This window comes from Muscardinus avellanarius, assembly GCF_963383645.1.
Source record: "Muscardinus avellanarius genome assembly, chromosome: 2".
Classification (NCBI taxonomy): domain Eukaryota; kingdom Metazoa; phylum Chordata; class Mammalia; order Rodentia; family Gliridae; genus Muscardinus; species Muscardinus avellanarius.
Window position 1 is genome coordinate 171358822 of NC_137787.1, and position 23864 is coordinate 171382685.

General features: G+C 34.6%; 1 protein-coding gene across 2 annotated transcripts in view; it reads right to left on the bottom strand.

Moving 5' to 3' along the window:
• Positions 1-23864, bottom strand: part of MYCBP2 (MYC binding protein 2) — a gene marked incomplete at both ends in the record, with an annotated part of 250457 nt that overhangs the window by 83606 nt on the left and 142987 nt on the right. Inside the window, 8 exons of one of the 2 annotated variants that reach the window (XM_080689587.1) lie at positions 1507-1581; positions 9409-9549; positions 10221-10337; positions 11274-11371; positions 13429-13544; positions 16178-16233; positions 20021-20236; positions 23600-23744. In XM_080689587.1, the coding sequence (XP_080545713.1) occupies positions 1507-1581; positions 9409-9549; positions 10221-10337; positions 11274-11371; positions 13429-13544; positions 16178-16233; positions 20021-20236; positions 23600-23744 (964 nt within the window). The remainder of the gene's footprint in view (positions 1-1506; positions 1582-9408; positions 9550-10220; positions 10338-11273; positions 11372-13428; positions 13545-16177; positions 16234-20020; positions 20237-23599; positions 23745-23864) is intronic. The other variant, XM_080689588.1, reaches the window with a different exon arrangement.

Genomic DNA, 23864 nt, shown 5'->3' on the forward strand with positions numbered 1-23864 from the left:
TTTATTTTTTATAGTTCAGATAATATCATCACTTATGAAAGATAAAATTTTACTGAATAGTTCTGTCCCCTATAAGTAGTCTCATAATAACATATGTACACATGTCCATATACAAAGAATATTAATAAAATTACAAAGCCAAAAAAATTCAAGAATTTGTGGATTCAAGAATTCTTGCCTACTTTGTAATTCAATATATGTTTGGCCAGGGAAAACTTTAAACTCACTATTAATCTTCACATAATATTTTGTAAATCTAAGTTTTTACTTATAAAAATGTATTGCTGACAATAATTTGTATTTTATTGTAATCATCACTGTATATACCAATATACTTTAAATACTGGCAACTTAATGAAAATGAGAATTTTTGTCTCTTGAGAAACAGTAGATTTACAACTAAAATTAAACCTAAAATACACATTTATTATATTCATGTTTGTATATTTATAAAAATTTATATATATAAATACAAATATATGAATATAAAGAGAATACTCAAAACAAAAAATTGAGAGTAAGCTCTAAACCTTTAAATAGTGCTACTATAAGCACAGGGTTTTCAGTAAACATTTGAACATTTACATGTATAAATGATCAGTTTCAGTGAGTGTATCATGCAACTTCATAGTTGGAAAAGGCAGATCTAGTCCTATTTACAAATGCTTTTAAAAATATGTGGTGACATAAAAATAAAAGTAAATCAGCATGATTTAGTAAAAAAATCACTGGTATTTAATGACAGTCCTAGAGTATTTAATTAGTTATAACAATAATTTTACTTCTGTTTATTCAGAGTAACATTGGAAAATAAGTATTGGCAAAACTACTGGTAATTATAAACTATTTGCCAAAAGGCAATATATGAGAGCTTTTATTAAAATATCTAATATCCTATTGAACAGTTAAGGAAGCTACATAAATTAATAATTATAGAACAAAGTCCACCCAATATTCTCGTATTCACTAGTATAAAGATGATAACTGATAGACATAAAGTCATGGGTCTGTGCCTGTCATTCTCAAGCAATCCTGAAATACACATTTTATTCAGTGTGAGACCCAGGCACCAGCATAGAAAACTGGTGAATTTCAGTCTTATTTTTTTCTCCTTCCATCCTCATTCCATTCTCAGATGCATAGTCCAAAGGGCAATGTGAGAAAGAATAGGCAGTGGGAAAACAAAAGAGCCCTAAGATGGTGATGCTACAGCCTAAGTAAGTTAGTTCTGAACAAACTCAACTTGGATGTGTCACTAGAGCAGCTACTCATGAAACTAAATATAGAAACTGTGGAGTCATATAAGTTTCACCAATACTGAAAATACATTCTTTGGCAAAAAAAAAAAAAAAAAAAGAGGTGACACTCATTGTAGCCCTTCATAAAGGTATTTTTGGTAAACAATTTTATTAATCCTAAACAAAAGCTTCAAAGATAATGTAAATTTGTTTGTACATGCTGAAATACCTGAATAATGTACAAGACTGTTCCTTATAGTTAACTCACCTGGGGGAAAAAAGCTTTGGAAGTCCATGAAAATACGTCCAAATCCCTGACTCCTTGGCTAGCATTAAAGATATTCTGAGCAACAAAGTTTAAGAAAGAAAAATATCAACAAAGAAAGGGAACAGAGTATCATCTGCAGAAGATGTGTCACAGTAACAACATTTTTCTGTACTCTAGCACCAAAATGGAAGTATTAGTTTACTGAAGGAAAACTGAAGCCACCTGAGTAAACCACACACCAAAGAAATTCTGAAAAATACGTTTTTGTCAAAAGCTCTCCATGGATATAGTGTGTCATGCCATTTACTAAATTTAAGAGTCAGACATTGTTAAAAAGCTTAAGACAGTCAATGCAAGAAGAACATCTTAAAACTCCTTAAATGAGGATGTAGTTGTTCTAATACAAGTCAGATTTGTTTTATGACAGAAAAGTCTACTGTTTTATGAAGAAAAGATTGAATAGAAAATGCAACTGTTATTATGAATAATAATGATGGCATGTAGAATATCTGAACTAATTATCACTTTTTAAAGTACAAAAATAAAAAAGTAAAAAGTAAAGCCAAACAGAAAACCTAAATAACTTAAAATTTTTTCTCTCTTCTTTAAATAAAAAATTCATTTGGAAAAGTTTTTGAAACTATTAACAAAGTTATTGAGAAAAGCATAAAGACATAATCTGAATCTTTTATCAAAAGACAGGTCTACTTTCCTGCATCTCAAAGTGTAGGAAATGAAAAGAGCACTCAGGACCTCTATGTTGAAGTCCAAAAACATTTTGTTAAAGAACAATTAATTCACACAGACACGATTCCCCCTAGTCAGTATTTTCACAAAATGTCAGGTGATAATTTAAATGATACACTCTTTTACAGAGATGTATCATGCTACCAAGCTATACGTATCTGATCTGAAACTAAATCTTTTCAGTGAGTAACAAATGCACAATTTTATACTTTGGTAAATACTATAATAAATGGCATTTTTGGACCAAAAGTAAGGACATTCAAAATGTTAATAAAAACTGTCATCTAAGACTTCAAAACAAAAACAAAACCACCAGAAGTCCTAATTAATTCTAAGTCATTTTAGATAATGAGAATATATTTGCTATTCTCTAGTTCTTTATTTTTCCACATGTAAATATGTATATGCATGGGTATTGACATATATCCATATACATATATATACCGATTCAGAAATATAACATATAAAACAGAAAAATTAGAGCTTTTAATAATATGCCTACAATTAAATGTAAAACATAACTGAAACCAATACCATGCCCTCGCCCTTAATTTTAAGATGGATAGCAAATAGGGTCCTTCTCTCTAGGTAAAGTGGAAACACATCGCAAAGCATACTGATTTACTATTTTGAGGGGAAAATGATTCCTAATTGGTTTTCCATTCACATAAGGATTTGTAAAACATCTGCTCAATGATTTCTGTCTCTTACAGAGAACAGTGTTGCAGACCTTTTGACATAAAATATCAAGATTTTTTTTAGCATTTTCTACTTTTTATTGTTATTTTAGTATTAAAAGAAGCATGAAAAGTAATCGTTAAAACAATGCACATGAATTTAGCAATAAAGAAACAATGTGGTGAATGACAGTATTTAAAGCTTATATTACTCTTTAATATCAATGTGTAAAAGTTTAAGTGTTTTCTGAGCTAGCAGCATGTATAATAATACTTGAAAGTAATATAACTGTTTAGGTGGTAATTGACAATAATATCAATTTTGTTTATGATAATTATTTGTGAATTCAAATTTGATATTTTTGTTGCTTTAGTTTTTGCAGTTTTAGAAAATTTTTAGTGCATACTAGTTTACTATAAGATTAAATTTCTTTAAGTATCAGAAATTTGCCAAGACAAGAGCTTGACTTCAAAAATAAAATACTTAGTTTCTTTTGAAAATTTAGGAATGTTTTAGTTTTGTAATACAGACATGCATACAAATATTAATTTCTCTAGTCTTGATTTCTCACTATTAAATATATAAATTAACTGTCATATTCCATAGACTAATATGTCATCACACACAAATATGTGCATAATAAATTATTCTCAAAGCCTATTTAAAAGCAAAAAAATTTGTCATTAAAATTAGAAAATTAAAGCACACTAGACAACTAACTAAAGTAACACGCACCAAACTGCAGCAAATTGCAACTCTTAGTCAATAGTTTTTCATAAAAAAACACAAAATAAGAGAATAATTGTCACAGTTAATATACATGATTAAACACGCCACTCATGCAAAAAAATTTTTTTCATTGAGCTATAGCAAAGCAGAGTTAAGTGTTGCCACTTTAAAGCAAAAAATGTAACTCAGGAAAATTAGGGATAGCATATATATATTACATATATATACACACACATATATATAGTATTATTTTAACTACCTTTTGATATCATTCTATGTAAGAAACTAAAACTACTGAAATGAAGCCATTTATAATTATTTAAGGATAGCACATTATTAATACTCATTTTCTAAGGATAGCCCATTTTATATTAAAAAACAGGTTATACACATACATATCCACAAACTTATTATAAACATAAAACTAGAAAATCTGGGTTATGTTAAAGCTTTATTGTTAACTGTTATGAGGTATTTCAAAAGAATAAAACTGCCTAAAATGGAAGAAATATTCACTAATTTTACCAAATTGTCCTCAGTGATGCTATAAGAGAGACCCAAACAATATTTTCTCTTCATTTCTACACCAAATCTTTTTTTTTTTTTTTTTTTTTTTTGGTGGTACTGGGGATGGAACCCAGGGTCCTTCTACCTCCAGGCTACACTCCCAGACCTATTTTATATTTTTTATCTGTAAACAGGGTCTCTTAAGCCAGCAGTAATCCTCCTGTCTCAGCCTCCCAAGCGCTGGGATTACAAGCATGCACCACCATGCCCGGCTACCCATATCTTTAGCACCCCAAATTTTAGAATATCAGCATATTTCCTGTATGTGCACATCCATCAGTCTAATTAGGGAGTGATTTATATAAATGCATGGAGATATTCAGAGACCTATCTGAATTTTGTAAGAATTCAGATAACACAAACATTATCAAAACATCTTTTAACACCTTGACTGGTGTATCGTCAACTTTCCTTGATTTAAATTTTTTCTTCTACTCGACTCCCCTTACAATGTTGAAAGATTTCATTTTTTGACAAAACAGCTAATATTGGGCACTTAAGTTTTAAATCACTAATTATCTCCTTTACAGAAGTAGTTTTGTTTTCCAAAAGATTATGCTCTTGGTTTTAGGCAGTCAAATGTCCTGTCATGTAAATAACTGTTTTTCTCTTTTTAATCTATATTTTCCAGGATGTATAAAATATTTTAGCAAATCACATTTTGTAGTTTCTAATTACAATCTTATTGTAATATCTGTATTTCCCAGATGCTTTCTCAGACATACTCACCTACCTTCAAAACATCATATTCATCCTAATTCAATTATTAAGATTTTTAAGTATTAATATTATTAAGTTTGCCAGTTCTAGCCAAAGGGGTGTGTGTGTGTGTGTGTGTGTGTGTGTGTGTGTGTGTGTTTAGAGCATGAACCCAGGGGCATTCAATACCCTCAGCCCTGTTTTATTTTGTATTTGGAAACCGGGTTTCACTAAGTTGCCGAGGGTTGCCTCAAACTTGTGATCCTTCTGTCTCAGCCTCCCAAATACTGGTATTATAGGTATATGCTGCCATACCCAGCTGTTAATACAATTTTCATGGATATTTATCTTTCCACAATTACACTACATCCTCGTCTTTCCACTAGATCAAGGCGTAACAAACATGAAGGCATGGACTTTGGAATCATGCTGCCTGGAGTTTGAATACGAGCTCCATTATCTTCTACTTGTGCTCTTTCCTCACTGGACAAGTGAGAACAATAAACTTAGTATTACAGGGTAGTATTAAGAACTAAATGAGACAATCAAAGCAAGGAGCAGATATGTGTTAAGAATTGCTTTTAGCAGCATGATCATGCCAAATGAAAAGAACTCAGATGAGATATAAACAAACGTTGCAAGATGACCATTAGTAAAGTGTAATATTTAACACTCTGGAAGACATGATGAGTAAGAAGGTATACTTAAGCAGCCCTTACCCTTAAGAAACTTAGAAATAAGAGCTATATAAATACAAATAGGCTAAAGTAAGTAAAACAAACTGAGCATCCTGAGTAGCTGTAGAAAGTACTAAGCCTTTTCTATTCTACAGACCAAGTGTCACATTTCGGAAAGAGAGCGGGACTTAACTGCTTTCTACCACCAATTAATCACTTTGTTTCACCCATACCAAATATTTATCAGTTTCTTAATATAATTTTCTGTCTAGAATGTTCACTTTTTCCAGAAAACTTTTCTTCTAGTCTACCTCAATGTCACTTTCTAAGGCATTCCACAGAGCATCACGATATAACTTAATTATCTGACAATGTATCTACCACTTTATACAGTGAGTACCCCAAAAGCAAGGACTGTACCCTAAACTTTAAAAAAAAATCCCTCACCTCTACCTCTCCATCCAATGCCCACTCTTCAGCTTAGTATTTGGTATATAAAAAGGACTCAATAAATCTTTATTGAATAAACTAAAGACCAGAGTATTATTGGGAAGTAGAACAATATTAGAAAAATGGAAACAAAAGCATTCTAGATAAATAAAACAATAAAACGAAGACTCTAAGATGTAACACTGAAAGCATGTTCTAAAAGAGTGATATATTCTAATAATGAATGCCTCACAAAGGATCTCCATTTTTTACCTATTTAGTCCTATTCTTCTCACTGATTGAAGTTATTTTTGAAAATACAGTTATGAGTGTCTAATTCTATTTAACCTCTAAACTTGAGTATTACTAAAGTGCTAAAATAGTCACATTTCAACTAAATTAGGACACTAAAATTCCTTTTCTTTTGTGGTACTGAGGACTGAATTCAGGGGCATTCTACCTCTGAGCTACACCCTTGATTTTATTTTTTATTTTTGAAACAGTGTCTTAGTAAGTTGCAGAGGGCCTCATGAGGTTGCCGAGGCTGGCCCTGAACCTGTGGTCCTCCTGTCTTGGCCTCCAAAGTACTAGGATTATAAGCATGTGCCACCATGCCTAGCTTTTCTAATATTTTTCTATGGAATAGTGCATTATAATTATCAATCATGCTTATAGCTGACTTATTCACAAATGGACTGAAGTAAGAAGAGAGAATAGATGGAAAGTTTTTCTAGAAAGTCAAAGTAGTAAGGAAATTAAAAGGTAGCAAATTAAAAGGTAGCAAGATGTCTATGCTGTCTTATTTCCTGGAGGGGATAATATGGAATCATGATTTCTCTTATACCTATTTTTAGCCCTGCAGAGTAAGGTACTTATTAAAAACTTATGGACAATGTAAGGGACCGACCCTAGTTCCTGCAGTCAAAATCTTAGAAAACTAAGCTGGTTCCTGCCATGTCAGGCCTTTGACTGTGTGGTCCCTTATCTGACATCTGCCCTGAATTAATTTTATAGATCATCCATTTGGAACTGTACTCCCTCTGTCATCTTTGATCACTGCTCAAAATATAAGTCCTATATCATCTACCTAGGCTCTAATTTTATACTCAAACTGTTGTATGCTTCTTTTTGATCCAACATCACACTATTCCCATTGCTTTCATGATTTTAAATTGTGTCCAAGAAGACCCTTCCTTTGCTTTTCTCTCTGCTTTTTCAGGCCAGTGCTGCCATCATCTGTGTGTCTTTGTGTCCATGCGGATGATCTAACTCCTCTTAGTTTGTTACCTGGGCAATCCCAGTGACCTTCATTGTGCTGCACTTTAGCAACTGATGGATCCTCTCATTCATTCAACTGCTCTCCACAGAAAGCCAGGACAAATCTACCTGATCGTGCAAATTGCTTGTATCTTTCTAGGTCTTTAATGATAGTGTACCTACTATGCTGTCTTAGGGTTTTATTAAGTTTTCCAAGTCAGCTGGACACTCCGTTTATCCTTTTCATTCTAAACTGGGCTGGATTCTAGTTCCACAGTTGGTTATCTTACTGTTCTTTTATCGGTATCAGCAATCCTTCAGCCTCTATTTTCTGTCATAGCAGACCAGAATATTTCAACCATACTATCATTTGCTTTCTTGGCTCATTTGATTCTGAACATCTAGGGTTTGGGAGGAGGAGAAGGAGTGTATAGACTGAGTCCTCAGAGTGGTCTTACTGAGATCTTATAGGCCCAATTAGCCCTTGTTTTTGGTTAAAGCACTCTCCTATTTATCTCAAACACTCATTCCTTCATTAATTGATGGCTTTCCTCTATTAAAAATAATTGTTGTCTTCCTCAATCTATGCCCTCCCTCCCAATTTACCTGTCATACTTATTATAGAAATAATCTTTCCAAATGTGTCCTTAATTCCATCTCCTCCTTTTCTCTGTTTTCTCACATACATCTTTCTCCCTTTTTTACTTCTGTCAGCCATTTAACTTTAAAAGATCTCAAATCACTACTACCCTTTAAAAAATGGAATCAGAAAACTTTCAGCCTTCCTAATGGTATCAGGCACTCTGAGCTATTTACATTAAAACACAAATCAGGTTACTTCTTAACATAAAGAAAACCTAAAGAGACACATCTTCATTTTACTGTCTTCAAAATTCTGTATCTAGATTTTTCAAATATGTCAGTGACAACCTCCTCATTCATATTTCAATGAAAACTATGAACAAGGATCTGTATGGCTCACTCCATTTAGTATTTTCTCCTACCTTTGTTATTTCCCTTCTTTTCCTAATCTCCTAACCCTGTTTACTACAAACTGTGTCTTGGATGGGGTTTAAAAGTAACAAAAAAAGAACAAAAGTTTAAAATGAAAAAAAGGGATCTAGAACTCGAGTGTGCGCCTTGCTCTCCCATTCTATCTTGGTTTATCCTCTGCTTTACCTGTGTGAATGTCCTTCTCTTTCAAAGGGATTTCCTTGAATGCGGAAGGGAACTGGGAAGAGAATCTGTATTGGGGGTTTGATATAGTAAGCTAACTTTATACATCTTAAGAAATTCAACTGTTTAAAAACAGGTATTTGTTTTAAAATTTAAAATTTTATCTATTCTATTTATTATAAGTTTCATAAGGAATACAAACATAAGGCAAACAAAAATGCTTTCTGGTTAAATTTTAAAAGTATTGGTTACTGCCATATTTCATGACACAGTGACCTGGCTTTAACTACTCTACAGTTTTTATCAGAGGTTTATCAGAATTTTGTCAGAGATGTGGATTTAGCTTCAACTAGAATATTGTATAAGCATATATAACAAGTCTACAAATCTACCTTAAATTAATATAACAGTATTATAAGCCAACAAAGATTCAAACTTAGACATAACCTAGAGAAATAACTGAAAAATGCCAACATACTATACAAACATTAATACATGTTTACATATATAGTAATTCTGGATTAGTTTAGTTTGGAATTAATTCCAAACAGTACTATAAGTAAGAAAGAAAAAAATAGTGCAATCATCCTCATTCCTTACCTCTTTGAAAGAAATTCAGTAAGCCTATTTTATTTATTTATTTTTCTTGGTGCATTGTTGTCATACATCTTAATGGGGTACAAGATGGTAGAGGCACACATGCACAGTAAGCCCATTTTAAATTTACCACCTCTTATTGGTAATGAATCAAGATTATCATTAAGAGCCTTAGCCTTGCCAAACTCTACTTTCATTACACAGAATCCCTTAAGAATTCAAGCACTTATAAAGTCAAAGTTACCTAGTTATAGGTTACCTCAGAACTGAAAAGCCTTAATTAAAGAAAGCCTATAATGAGGACAGAGTATACCTATGATGCCTTTTAAAACCACCTTTTACTTACGTCAACGGGGACCAGAAGGCTCTTGCCAAGATGCTGATTAAAAGAGAGACACCAGGCTTCAGTGTAACCATTCATGTTTGGAACATACTTCTTTATTGTCTCATCATTCAGCCTCAGCCACACACCGTCATCATTGTGGATCTATGGAAAGAAGCAACAGAAACAAGCCATGCCCTACTGTCATTCCTGTGGTCTAGCGATGCATGGTTACAAAGCAGGCACACCATGGTGGAGATGGAGAGGAGAAATCTAGTTTCCATAGAAGGTTCGTATGAGAGAACCTTCAAAGGAAAAAAGCACCAAGGAATGCCAAAGCAATAGGATAACCCACAGCATGAGACTGTAAAAACAATTTTACTTAGGAGTAAAAACAAGGAAATCACACTTAAGATAAATTGTAAAATCAGATGTTTTCCAAATTTTCCTTCCCCTAAATTTAGATTTGATAATCAGAAGTTACTAGGTTGTATCACTAGAAAAATATGCTATGTACTACTTTCCAAAGTTAAAATAACTCAAGAAATATTTTTAACAATCCATACAAACCAACTATGTCCATTTTCAGTAAGTACTTGTACAGATTCTGATTACTTGAGTTCATTTCATGTTCAAAACATAATTTTAGCTATGTTTTAACTGATAAAAATAATGAAATATATGAAACTCAATGAATACATCTTACAAAATAAATGTCAAAGATTTCTCACACTGCTTAAAACATATTCCAACAGAAAACTTATTAATCTTATTATTGTGTACACAGTGCAAAAATTTGTCTAAAATTCATTACCAAAAATGTCTTCATGAATTACCTCATCGATAAAAGTGATAGTTCCATTGACTTTCACTATGCCTATCTGCTCACTCTGAAGGGAAGGGTGGCTACGGATGCGGAGCCCTGCGCTGTCCTTGGCCACAAACTTTCGGACCTGAGAAAGGCAAAGGGATATAGTAAGAGAGGAAAAACATGGAACAGATCTTATAACCAATAGGAAATAAAATTAAATATATTTCAAAGTACTATTATTCTGAGAACATTTTCAAAATTGCTTATAGTTGGTTTTCCTCTTCAAATAAATTACTCATAACAACTATGTAAATAATTTTTTTTATTTTTAAACAGTTTAGTTAATCTATATTAGAATGTAGTAACTTGAGTCAACAATCCTGATAACTACATTATAGGTGAAATCACGTAGCAATAAAGAGATGTGACACTTGACTTTTCGGTAAAATAGATTTCTACTTTTTTTCTAGACTAGATAAAAGTAAAGTGAGAAGAATGTATTTTATTTTATTTAAATTTTTAAAAAATTTTTAAAATATTTTACAATTTTATTTATTTTAGCATTGCAAAGTTTACATTTAATTTTAGTGGACTTTCTCTTCATTGTAAACTAACTTTCTTTTTTTTTTTTTTTTGGTGTTACTGGGGTTCCTGGAAGCCCTTCTACCTCTGGGCTACACTCCCAGACCTATTTTATACTTTTTTATTTTTAGAAACAGGGTCTCTTATGCCAGCGCGGATGGCTTTGAACCTGCGCGATACTCCTGTCTTCGCCTCCCAAGTGCAGGGATTACAAGCATGCACCACCACGCCCGGCTAATTGTAAACTTTCAATAAGAGAAAGCACACAATACCTATAATACTACAACATTATACAATTAACCAAATTCAGTTTCTGTATTCTGAAATGATTAAAAGTACTGTGAACCACTGTACAAATTTCTTTATGGATATTTAAAATTCAAATACTAAAGTTGATGAAGTAAAATATTAGGTGTTTGATGGTCATTTTGAGGTATCAATGAAATAATTTTAAAGTCTTAGGCTGATTCAACTTCTGATTTCATTCTACCCTGACCTTATTTGGTTGAGGTTCAGCCTTCGGCTTGACCAGCTGAGTTCCGGGAGGAATCATCCCTTTCGGTGGATCTTTTACTTTTACTTCAAGGCCAGCATCTGTAAGAAAAGAAAGAGAAGTATAATATTTGACAAAAAGAAAAAAGAAAAAAAAGAAAGATCTTTAAATCTAATCTCATAAATACTCACAAACTATTTTAAAAATTAAAACAAATATCTGAATTCTGTCCTTTTTAAGGTGATTGGTACTTAACAGGCTATAAAAGAAAAAAATATTTGAAAAATGGCCCAGAGGTGCCAAAGGGGCAGGTTACAATGTTTTCCTCAAGGTTTCAAGCAAAAATGGGCCTTGAATTCTTTAACCACTTTTAACCAACGAAGTAGTTCTGAAAAAATTCAAAATACTGGTAACTAAAGCTAAACTTTTACGTTATTACATGCTCTCCAATCGCATCCTCTGTCATCTCTGCCAGCCGCCTGTGTGGCTGGCAGACAGCACGGCATGCCTGATTCCATGGCAGGCAGGCTGTAGAGTATATGGTAGATAGGAGCTGAGGTTCTCACGCCAGACTGCTTGGGTGCTCCCATATCTGCCACTAATCGCATGACTTCTTGTGCCCTAATGTCTCATGAAATAGGAGTAAAAGCACCTACATTGAGCCATTGTGAGAATTAAATGATTTAAAATATATAAGATATATCAAGAACAATATGCATATATTAAATACCCAATAAATGTTATGCTGATATCATCATTATCTAATGCATTATTATTTCTCCATGTCTATGGTCAAACAAGGTTCTGGCCCTACTGACAATTTGGAAGAAAGTCAAATTAGAAAGAAGGGTAGGAAAATAGAATAAGGAAGAAAATGGGTTAATCTAAGTTAACATGAATCTTTCGTTAGCTTTATTTTAAAAAATCAGTTTCCTTTATGATTATGTGATTAAAAATATACCCATCTACTGAAATTTTACAAGTCTTTTCAGGAAAAAAAATCCTTTGAAAAGACATTTGTGATTGCCACTACTGTCAAATTCCTGCTGGACTTTGTACATTTTTCCAGTCACTACTTATGTTCTATTTCAAATGTTTTCTGTTTGTTTGTTGTTGTTGTTTTGTGGTACTGGGGGTGGAACCCAGAGGCTTTCTACTTCCGCACTGTACTCCCAGACCTATTTTTTTGTATTTTTATTTGGAAACAGGGTCTCTGAAGCCAGCTGAGACTGGCTTCGAAACTGCGTGATCCTCCTGTCTCAGCCTCCCAAGCGCGGGGATTACAAGTGTGCGCTACCACGTCTGGCTTTAAAAGTATTTTTAATGCACAACTGGCTGAATCCTTTGTTGTGGATCCTGAGGATACACAGGACTGAATATAATCTTTACCCTCTGTCGCTCTTTTTCACAGGTTAACAGGTCACATAATAAGGTTTAAATGAAAACAAGACTTAACTTCAAAACTTCTCAGAATTTCTAATATGTTGATGTAGACTGTATAAATGTCTAAGGTAAGAGTACAATATACTAGGTTTTTAAAAATCTATCTGCTCATAGGAGCTACATTTCTTAAATATCATGAAGGTCAAAGATATAAGGAATTCATGCTGATAAACACCAGATAGTTTTCATTCAACCATTATCCTATTACAAGTAAAATTTTAAAATAAACATGCAATACCCCAAGGAAAATTAATATGCAGTTTAAATCAACGGTAGATAAAATTCATTCACTCATTCAACAATATTTACTGAGTAGCCATTATATGCCAGTTATTGATCTAGAATGGGTGATCCACAGATGAATGACATAGTCTCTGCTCACAGCCAGGAGAGAAAGACAGATAGAACACAAGAAGGAGATGGGAAATGAAGAGGGTAACAAAACCGTGGAGGGCATCACAAGTACTAGCATGTCGGGGAACAGAGGAAAGAAGTCATGAGGGCTGTGATGCCCAGGCAGACACCACGAATTACTCCAAAATGTTAAGTCTTAGAATGTACTAATCATACTCTTTATGAAGGAGGAAATAAACCACAAATATATTATAAAACTTTTCCATGCACAGGATACAAGAGGCAAAAGTAGAACAAAGAATGCTCGATTCTAGTTCTTTATATTAGATAACTTACAACTAGAAAAAAAATACACATATACCTATTTCAATGCCATCAATGGTAACATGAATGGTGTAGAGTCCAATGGCTCCCGGAGTCCAATTTGCGCAATAAGTGCCATCATTATTGACACGGATCAGCATATTCTCACTGGGCCTGAAAAAAAATTAAGATGTACACTGAAAAATTTACTTTTTATTAATTAAACAACTGATATCATAATCTGTCAGCAAACATATAATTTGTATGTATTATCATACTGCCTAGCAATCCTACTGACCTGCCATTCCATGCTTCCTTTATTGTGGAAAAACTGAATTTCACTTCTTCCCTACTCAAAATTCATCATGCCCCTTCCTTAATCTTAAGTGATTATGACCTGACCTTTTTATTCAGTGAGGAAATAGAAGCAATCAAATACAAACCTCCAAAGTGCAAGAAGATTATTAAACCACTTTCTCTTTACCGTCTCTCCTGTCACAATGGACAAAGCATCGTAGACCTTATCCCAAGCCAGTAACTCTACCTGAGCTGTGAATCTTATTCCCTTAATATTTCCATGTTGAATTTTCATGTCTCTCTCATGCACCATTAATTTTTCCCACTTTACTGGATAGTTTCCATCAGCACACAAATACACGTCAAACTCTCCCATCCTAAGACCTCTCCTTAACATCATAGTCTTCTCTGATAAGATCTCTTATCTCATCTCCCCTTTACATCTAAACTTATCATTTCCGCTTCTATTTGCTTCTATTCCGTGATTCATTGTTACTAGGTTTCTGCTTGCAACACTTCATTACAGTTAGTCAAAGTCTCCCGTGGACCATCCCATCTTCAGGTTCAATAGTCATTTCTCCTCAGCAATCTCTCAGTAGCATTTGACAATTTACAACTCATATATTTTTTTGGTGGTACTGGGGTTCCTGGATGCCCTTCTACCTCCAGGCTACACTACCAGACTTATTTTTTATATTTTTATTTGGAAACAGAGTCTCTTTTGGCTTTGAACCTGTGCGATCCTCCTGTCTCTACCTCCCAAGTGCGGAGATTACAAGCGTGCGCCACCACGCCCAGCTACAACTCATACTTTTAAAAAATACTTCCTCCTTTTGTTTTTTCTATGACATCCTCCTAATTTTTTCTTTCACCTCACTGGCCATTCTTTAAGTGTTTTGCTTACTCTCCTTCCTCTAACCACCTTATTATAACTTATGGGATTCTCCAAGATTTGGGTCTAGGTCTCCATCTTTCTTTCTCTACGATCTTTTTAGCTGATCATTCTTCAGTGTTAATACCATTTCTATACAGACAAATCCTATATTTGTTTTTCCCATGGGATTTAAGCTATTTATAGTTGTATAGCTGGTATTTCCACTTAGATAACTAAAAGGTATTCTTGGCATCTCTGTTTTAACACATCTATAGAAAAACTCTTATTTCCCATTTACCAACAGATACCTTATAAGACCAAACAAGACAAAGAGTATTTATTTGCTCTTCAGACTTCTTGGTCCTCATTAAAAAAAACATGATAATCTATACCAGGGGTTATTAAATATTTCTGTAACAATGTTTTAGTCAACTTGTGCCAAAAATTCTTTGTCACAACTACTTAACTCTACTACCACAGTGCAAAAGCAGCCATCAACAACATATAAACTAATGAGCAAGGTTGTGCTGCAACAAAATTTTATTTATGAAAATAGGCAAAAGGCCAGATTTGGTCATTGGTACAAAGTTGGCTAATGCTTGGTACTGTGGCTGAAGCCAAAAACAATCTATCAATCTTGATACTTCTCTCTACTTTATCTCCTACTCCATTCTACTAGCAAAGTTTGCTGGCTGTATCTTCTGCGTATATCCCAAATCCATCCACACTTCTGTATTCTATTGCTAGTTCTTCCTCCCCTGTTGAAGACACCTCACTTCTCCCTACGCATTATTGCTCTCCTATAATTCATCTTTGGAGAACAGCCATAAAAGTCTTTTTTTTAAAACGTGATAAATCAGACTTAGTAACTTTCCTGTTTAAAATTCTCCAAATAAATTTAAGAGAAAATCTAAGCTTCTCAACGATGGCTAGAAGTCCATACATAAAATGGACCTGACCTAGCTTTCTGACCAGATCTTCAATTTCCTTTTGCTTGCTATTCTCTAGCCCCATTATCTTTCTTTCAGTTTCTCAAAGCATCAAACTCCATCCTCCCAGATTTTCTCCGACTAGAATGAACTTCATCAAGGCTTTGTATGGCCAGCCACCATTCAGCTCTTTAGTTCAATAACACTTCCTAATCTGCTCCATCCTCAATACTGTCTACCAAGTAACCTATTTAACATTACTGCTTTTTATAGCTTGCTTCTCTATAGGAATATCAGATGCCACAAGAATGAGTACCATGAATATCTTGTTCATAAAGGTACCCAGAGCCAAATACAGGTATGAAGCATACTGAAATCTCTTCACAATGCACTAGGTGAAAGAGAAAAGGAATATTTTTAAAATAGCAAAAAATCCATATAAACAAAAAATTAACCAATCCTAGATAAAAAAAAAATACACACACACATATACACCCCAATTATTCTTTCTCCACCAAGTAATTTGTAACATACTGGCAATATTACAGCAAATTTACACATTTTATATCTTAGAGATCTCTACTAGAAATTTAAAATATGCCACTCAATTATTATTTATGAAAATTAAAGATGGAATGCAGAATAATTTTAGGTACAAGCAATTGACAATCAATATTCTAGCTCTGATTTGAGAAAATAATCCTTACCTCTTAGGAGTTGGTGAGGCAAAACGCAGCTCTTCAAATGAGTAATTTTCATAAACCTTCAAGAAAGACACCAGAAACAATCATAAAATTGTTAACAATATTATCAATTACTGAAATGATAATTCAGTAAATGATGTTGAAAACTGGTTATCCATACAAGAGAAAAATAAAAATGCAATTATCTACATCAGATCATTTTTAAAACGTTCCATGTATATTAAAGTTCCATGTATATTAAAGACCCAACTATAAAATATAAAATTTTTAAAAACTTAGAAGAAAAAGAATATATTTTGAGCACATTAAAAGCATGAATTTGAGCCAGGCATAGTGGGGCATGCTTGTAATACCAGTACTGGGGAGGCTGAGATAGGAGGATTGCAGGTTCAAGGACAGCCTCAATAAGTTGTGAGACTGTCATTAAACTACCAAGACCTTGTTTCAAAATAAAATAAAACAAAATAGGACCGGGGGTGTAGGTCGAAGGTAAAATTGCTTTGGGTTCAAACCTCACCCACTATCCACTACCCCCACACAAAATATATATGTATACATATAAATTTTTACAAAACAAAGACACTATAAAAAAGTCATCTTGGAGCAATGGATTTGGATTTATATAATCCCAATGGGATATGCAGCCACACAATACATAAAGACTGAATCAGTACAAAAGAGAGATAACACCAAAAAAAAGTAATGCCAATTCACCAAAGAAAAAATCTGACAGGCCAATACATATTGAAAAAGGTATTTAATTAAGCTGGGAACTAAGGGAATACAAATTAGAAACAGCAAAATAATCATATCATAGTCCTCAAATTACCAAGTGCTATTATAGTCCCAGTACTTGGAAGGCTGAGACAGGAGGACTGCAGGTTCAAAGTCAGCCTCAGCAACGTAGTGAGCCTATCAGAAACTTAGCAAGAACACTGTTTCCAAGTAAAAAATAAAATAGGGCTGGGAGTATAGTCTGGAGGCAGACTGGCCCTAGGTTCAATCCCCAGTACCACAAAAACAACAATAACAAAATAACAACAACAACAAAAACGTGCTAGATGGGCACAGTGGTACACGCCTGTATTTCCAGCTACCCTGGAAGCTGAGGTGGGAGAAGGTGAGACTAACCTGGGCAACTTAGGGAGTCTCAAACTTAGGGAGTCTCAAAAACAAAAACAAAAAACCCAGGAAACAAAAAAACCAATTGCTAATGAGAACATACAATACCTGGTGTACTGTATGTACCTGGTATACTTTCATACACAGTTGGTAGGAGTATAAGTTTTGGCAATCAATATTTAATGTAGTTGAAGACACAATTGCCCTACTGTACTAGTAAGTATAATAATTCCACTTCTAGGTATGTATCTTCAACCCTTATCATATACAAAAGGAGACAATTATTAAGGATATTTATTTATTTTTTTTATTTTTTGGTGGTACTGGGGGTGGAACCCAGAGGCTTTCTGCCTCTGGGCTATACTCCCAGCCCTATTTTATACTTTATTTGGAAACAGGGTCTCACTAAGTTGCTGAGAGCCTCACTAAATAGCTGAGGCTGGCTTCGAACCTGCGCGATCCTCCTGTCTCAGTCTTGCAAGCGCGAGGATTACAAGCGTGTGCCACCACGCCCGGCTAAGGATATTTATTTTGGAGTAGTCTATAATAAGCTTATAGTCTATAATAAGCTTATAATAAGCTTATAATAAGATTGAACTGTGGCCCTCATGTATGCTAGGCAGGCCCTCTATCCCTGAGCTACCTCCAAAGCCTAGAAAAACACAAAGGTGAGTCCTTAGCAAATTTCAAAAAGAGTTAATAGTTTGAAAATCTAGATTTCTGGACCCCTAGTACAATGTTTTTTCTACTCTACCACTTTTCCTCAAATATTTATCATTACATTTACTAATGAAAAAGAAACCCTATCTCATTTTTCCATCGTCCACAATATTTGGCTCACTACTGAGTGGGGATACAGTATGTGAATGACTGGTGTAAGAAAATCTGCAGTATGAACAGACATCTTAAAGAGGTAACCTGGAAATGGCACTAGGTAACTGTGCCCTTAGAACATTTCTTGAAATCCTGCACTAAGTTCTGGTAACTATATTTTCAAAAGAATGTATTCAAACTGAGGTATGTTTATAGGAAATGCAAAAGAATGAGTAGGAAGAAAGATAGGGAGACCAGAAACTAAGTGCTTTAAATATATTTTGAAATGTTTAGCTTTGAGTTTTCTAGCATTGGGGACAATGCACTTAAAATGCTACAGATGTCATTACTCAGAATCGTTCTAGCTCTGAAATCAAAACAGCATGCCCAGTTTTCTATCTCCATATTTCCTGCTATACCACTTCTTAGACTTCTAGAACCTCCACACCCTTGACGTTCTCTCTGAATCTCATCTTTCCTTCGAAACGACTTAGGTTCCACCATCCTCTCTTTACCATATTCTCAACTCCCTTGTCTCACTGTAATTCTGTTGAACTATCTGTCAAAATGTCAATGCTGGATCAATTCAAATGATTATTTTGTCCATGTTCATATGACTCACACTTCATTATTAATATATTTTATTTCAATAGATTCAAGGATATCTAAAATATCTTTTCTGATTGATCCTCTATTTCATTCTTCATTTTTTTGTTTCAAAACCTTTACCCTAAGAATCACTTCCAATCCTAACTTAAAACAAAAAATTACTATTTTAAGTGATTTTAGCTGTACAATCTGTAGATAACTAGAAACTGAACTACTTGCTTCCTTTTTTTCTGGTAGAATGATAAGAGGCACTATGTCTCCTGTTTGAGCCAATCCCACAATCAGAGCTTTAGATACCAGTTTTAAAACTATCTTCACTTTTTTTCTATTCGGAGTGACAAGTCACTAGTCCAAGTACTCAGCATATTTCACTCAAATAAGTCAGTAGTGTCCTAGAGATTGAAATGAAACCACGCTCTGTATTCACCTGCCTAACCATGTTGTCCGTGCTCCAGCATGACCTTTATAAAATACCAACCTAGTCGGGCCACACTGCCATTAGAAAGTCTTCATGGTTCACTACCACACTCATAAAATACGCAAATTCCTAACTTCAGTTTCAAATCGTGACCATTCTGATAACTTTTAGTCTTATTTTACCTCTGAAGATAAGTGAAAAAGCTGGGTAAAATATTTAAATTTATCTACAGGGATCACAGAAATAAAAGCCTGATGAAATAGGAAACCCAAAGAGTCTACCTGGCATTTGGGAGGAACTGAAAGGGGGCTAGGTAAGTCTTATGTTCTAGCAGTAGTAGCAGACTGAAACCAGGCAAGCACTTTTGCAGGATGAACCCTGTGCCTCTTGCTTGCTAAGCAAGCACTTCATCACTGACCTACAGCCTTCCGACTCCAAAACCCAACTTAAACTACCTCAATCTCTGACCAGATTAACTTGTTTTTATAATTGGTAAACTTTCTACATATTTGCCCAAAACCAATGAAAATCTCCCCTGGAGAAAGATAATATCATCTTAAAAATGTGAGTTTAACATCTATAAGCAGCTCTCTAGATCTATGATTGTGTCTGTATTGGAATCATTAAAATGTTGATTAAGCTGGGCGTGGTGGCGCAGGCTTGGGAGGCGGAGACAGGAGGATTGCACTGGTTCGGAGCCAGCCTCGCTGGCTTAAGAGACCCTGTTCCCAAATTTTAAAGAAGTATAAAATAGGTCTGGGAGTGTAGCCCGGAGGTAGAAGGGCTTCCAGGAACCCAGTACCACAAAAAAAAAAAAAAAAAAAGTTCATTAAACAAATGACTGGTAAAAAATAAAACTTCTCTGGTAATTAAAAGTAAATTACCTTCATCATTGTTATTGCAATATATCGAGCCTCCTTCACTATCATTGGTTCGTATGAAACATCCAGCTTTGGTGATGCCAGCCCACCAAAAGTCATGTCAGCATTAGCAGGTGCTGCTGTGACTGCAGGACTACCAGGAATCCTCTGAGGTTTCTTTCCTTGCTCTTGTTGTAAAGATGTTTTCTTCTGAGAAACAGGGACAGCTTTCACTTCCACCTAACCATGACATTGCAGAAAGAAAAAAAGAAAACTATTATTATATAATTGTGACTCAACAAAGCAACTACAACCACAGACCCACAATCATATTAATTTTATGTCAGCATTGGTCTACTGCAAACACTTTTCTCAAGACCTTATTTAACAGAGCAGGATAGCCTACACTGTGTATGCAATATGACCCTGACACAGTGTATAACAGTCTTCATTATTTTAGAATAAGTAATCAGAAATTTAGAAGCATAAAATAAAAATAAATTCTACAGCCGGGAGTAGTGGCGCATGCTCTTAATCCCCACGCTTGGGAGGCTGAGACAGGTTCTTCGCACAGGTTTGAAGCCAGCCTCATCTACTTGGTGAGGCTCTCAGCAACTTAGTGAGACTCTGTTTCCAAATAAAATATAAAATACGTCTGGGAGTATAGCCAGAGTGTGTGTGTGTGTGTGTGTGTGTGTGTGTGTGTGTGTGTGTGTATTTTTTTTTTTTTTGGTGGTACTGGGGTTCCTGGAAGCCTTTCTACCTCTGGGCTACATTCCCAGACCTATTTTATACTTTTTTATTTTTGGAAACACGGTCTCTTAATCCAGAGTGGCTGGCTTCGAACCTGCATCACACCTCCTGTCTTTGCCTCCCAACCGTGGGTATTACAAGCATGCGCCACCATGCCCGCCTTACAACTCAATTTTTTTTTCAATAAAATGAGGATATCCATCATCTAGTTACTCTGCTGTGTAAATGTAAGCAAATTTGTAAAGGCATGTAAAGATGTGAAAATACAAACTGTATTATAAGACATTTTTTTCAAGGGGCTGGGAGTGCAGCTCTGTGGCAGAGCATATACTTGGCACAAAGCCCTGGTCTAATCCACAGCATCAAAAAGAAAACAGAGAGACTTTCCAGGAATTATAACAAAATATTTTATTTTGTTTTTGTTTATGCATTGGCCAAAAAATTAAGCTGACCTCTAGGTAACCACAAATGTTACAAACATTTTTATCAGTTTAGCTCTTCATCAGGTAACTATTCAAAGTTCTTGCTCTTTCTACTGACACCACATCTGAGGTTGCAAGCACAGGTAATTCAGTAACAGCATCTTTGCAGAAATAGAAAAGGTAGTATAATACATTTCCCAGTATTACTTAAGTAATTGAGGAATACCTTGGAATTGGAGAATGTCTTTAATTTTTATTGTTTTTATTTTTTTGTGTGGGTCACTGGGGATTCTAACTCCACACTATTTACCTAGCCCTATTTTTTAATTTTTATTTTGAAACAGGGTCTCACTAGGTTGATGAAGAGTCTTCCTGTCTCAGCCTCCTAGGTACTGGGATTACAAGTCTGTGCCACCACACCCAGTTCTATTGTTCTTATTAATAATGGCATTCTATGGAATCGGTAGTTTAAACACAAAATCACTTTGGTGGGGGTATGACCTGCCTTAAAAAAGGATACAAACCAGATGTGGTGACACACACTTGTAATTCCTGTACTTGAGAGGCTAAAACAGGAGTATTACAGGTTCATAGCCAGCCTCAGCAACTTAGTGAGACCTGTTTCAAAATAAAAAATAAAGTAGGGCTGGGCAAAGAGCTTATAGCTCAAAGGTAGAATACTCCTAGGATCAATCACCAATACCTCAAGAAAAAAAAAAAGACACAAGAGAACATATCATAGTAAAGATAGCGTGTATAGTCAGGAATGGTGGCACATGCTCGTAATCCTAGCATTCAGGAGGCGGGGACCCTCAGCTACTTAGTGAGGCCCTTTACAACTCAGTGGAACTCTGTTTTAAAAATAAAAAGACTAAAAAATAGGGCTGGGGTGTAGCCTGGAGGTACAATGCCTCTGGGTACCACCTCTGGTACCACCAAAAAAAAAAAAAGAAGAAAAAAAAGATAGTGTTTAATATATTGTATGTACTTAAGAGTATGTATTATTCAATAATTTATTTGCATCTTTAGGCAAGTTGCAAAATCTTACTGAGTTAAAAATCCTAAAGGTGTTGCTAAAGACTGATTTTTATTTATCTCAGAGCCGTATGTTATTCCATAGTTTTATTTACTGGTCTTAAGCCATGCTAACGATGTGCCCTTATGTGTTTTTTTAATAGAGTCAGGTAAGAGGTCACGTTGACACTGTGCTTCATCATCATGAATATCAAAGAACGTATGCAGGCGGGGCGTGGAGACCACGCTTGTAATCCCCGCGCTGGGAGGCGGAGGCTGGAAGGTGGAGACAGGAGGATTGTGCAGGTTCTCAGCCAGCCGTGCTGGTTTAAGAGACCCTGTTTCCAAATAAAAATGTAAAAATAGGTCTGGGAGTGTAGCCCGGAGGTAGAAGGGCTTCCAGGAACCCCAGTACCACCAAAAAAAAAAAAAAAAAAAAAAAAAAAAAGAATGATGTATGCAGTTGTTGAAACAGTTACACTGAAATTAATACTGAGGTAAAATTAGCTAAACTATGAGCAAAAAAGGATTTTTTGGCTTAATTCTGAATTTCAAGAAACCAAATTCCTTTGTAATTCCTTTGTAATTCTTTGTAGTAGGAGAGGACTGGGAATTGCCTATACAAATTTTCATTCAATAAAAATTTTTCAGAAAGATAAAAATGTTTAAGTGAAATATTTACATTAACAAGTTATCTCAGAAAAGGATTAAATATATGCATTACAAAATGATGTAAATACCCTTATTAATTAACTAATGTCCTAGGTAAAAGGTATCCAGAGAACTCTATAAGTTTTTGACTATTTCCAGTTCTCATTCTTCAGTGATCCAGATATACATTTTGAAACTTTTTGTGTATGTGTGGTACTGGGGATTGAACACAGGGCCATCTACCGCTGAGCTACATCCCCAGAACTTTTCAGTTTTTTTTAGACAGAGTCTTGCTACATTGCCCAGGCTGGCCTTGAACTTGACCCTCCTACCTCAGCCTCCCCAGGTGCTGAGATTATATGCATGTACCACCATGCTCCTTTCAGTATTATTTTATTTTTTATTATGATTTTACTTTTAGATAATACAAAATGTGGAATGTATTTGTCTTTTAAAAAAATAATACAAAACTTAAAAATGTATTCATGTATTATTCAATCACTGTGTATTGAGGGCCTTCCCTCAATTTGCCTCATAATCTTTATATTGATACTTTCTTGCCCTTTTAAAAAATCAATATAAACTCTAGCATATAACTTGGAAACTGGGGACTAATTAATATAAAAATAATTTGAACAATTTTTCAGTGTCCTCTAGACGAAGAGGATAGAGCAAATGGACTTTAAGTATTTGCTGTTCCTAACATTTTGTGAATTACAGCACTCAGTGAAGATGTCTGTTAAATTAATTCAGATAGAGCTACCTTCATATTGGGAACGTGTACCACATCTCCATACTGGTCTTTCGTTTGAACAGTAATGGTGGTAGGCCAACCACAACGAATATCGTCCTTATTCAGGATCAATGATGTTTTCTGAGGATCAGCATAGGAATCTGGCTGAAGCCACCTAAAAGCAATAGAAACAAGAATGTTATATAGTTGGAATCATACAGTATATAGCCTCTTACTTAGTAACATGTATTTATATTTCTTCCATGCCTTTTTATAGCTTGATAGCTCTTTTATT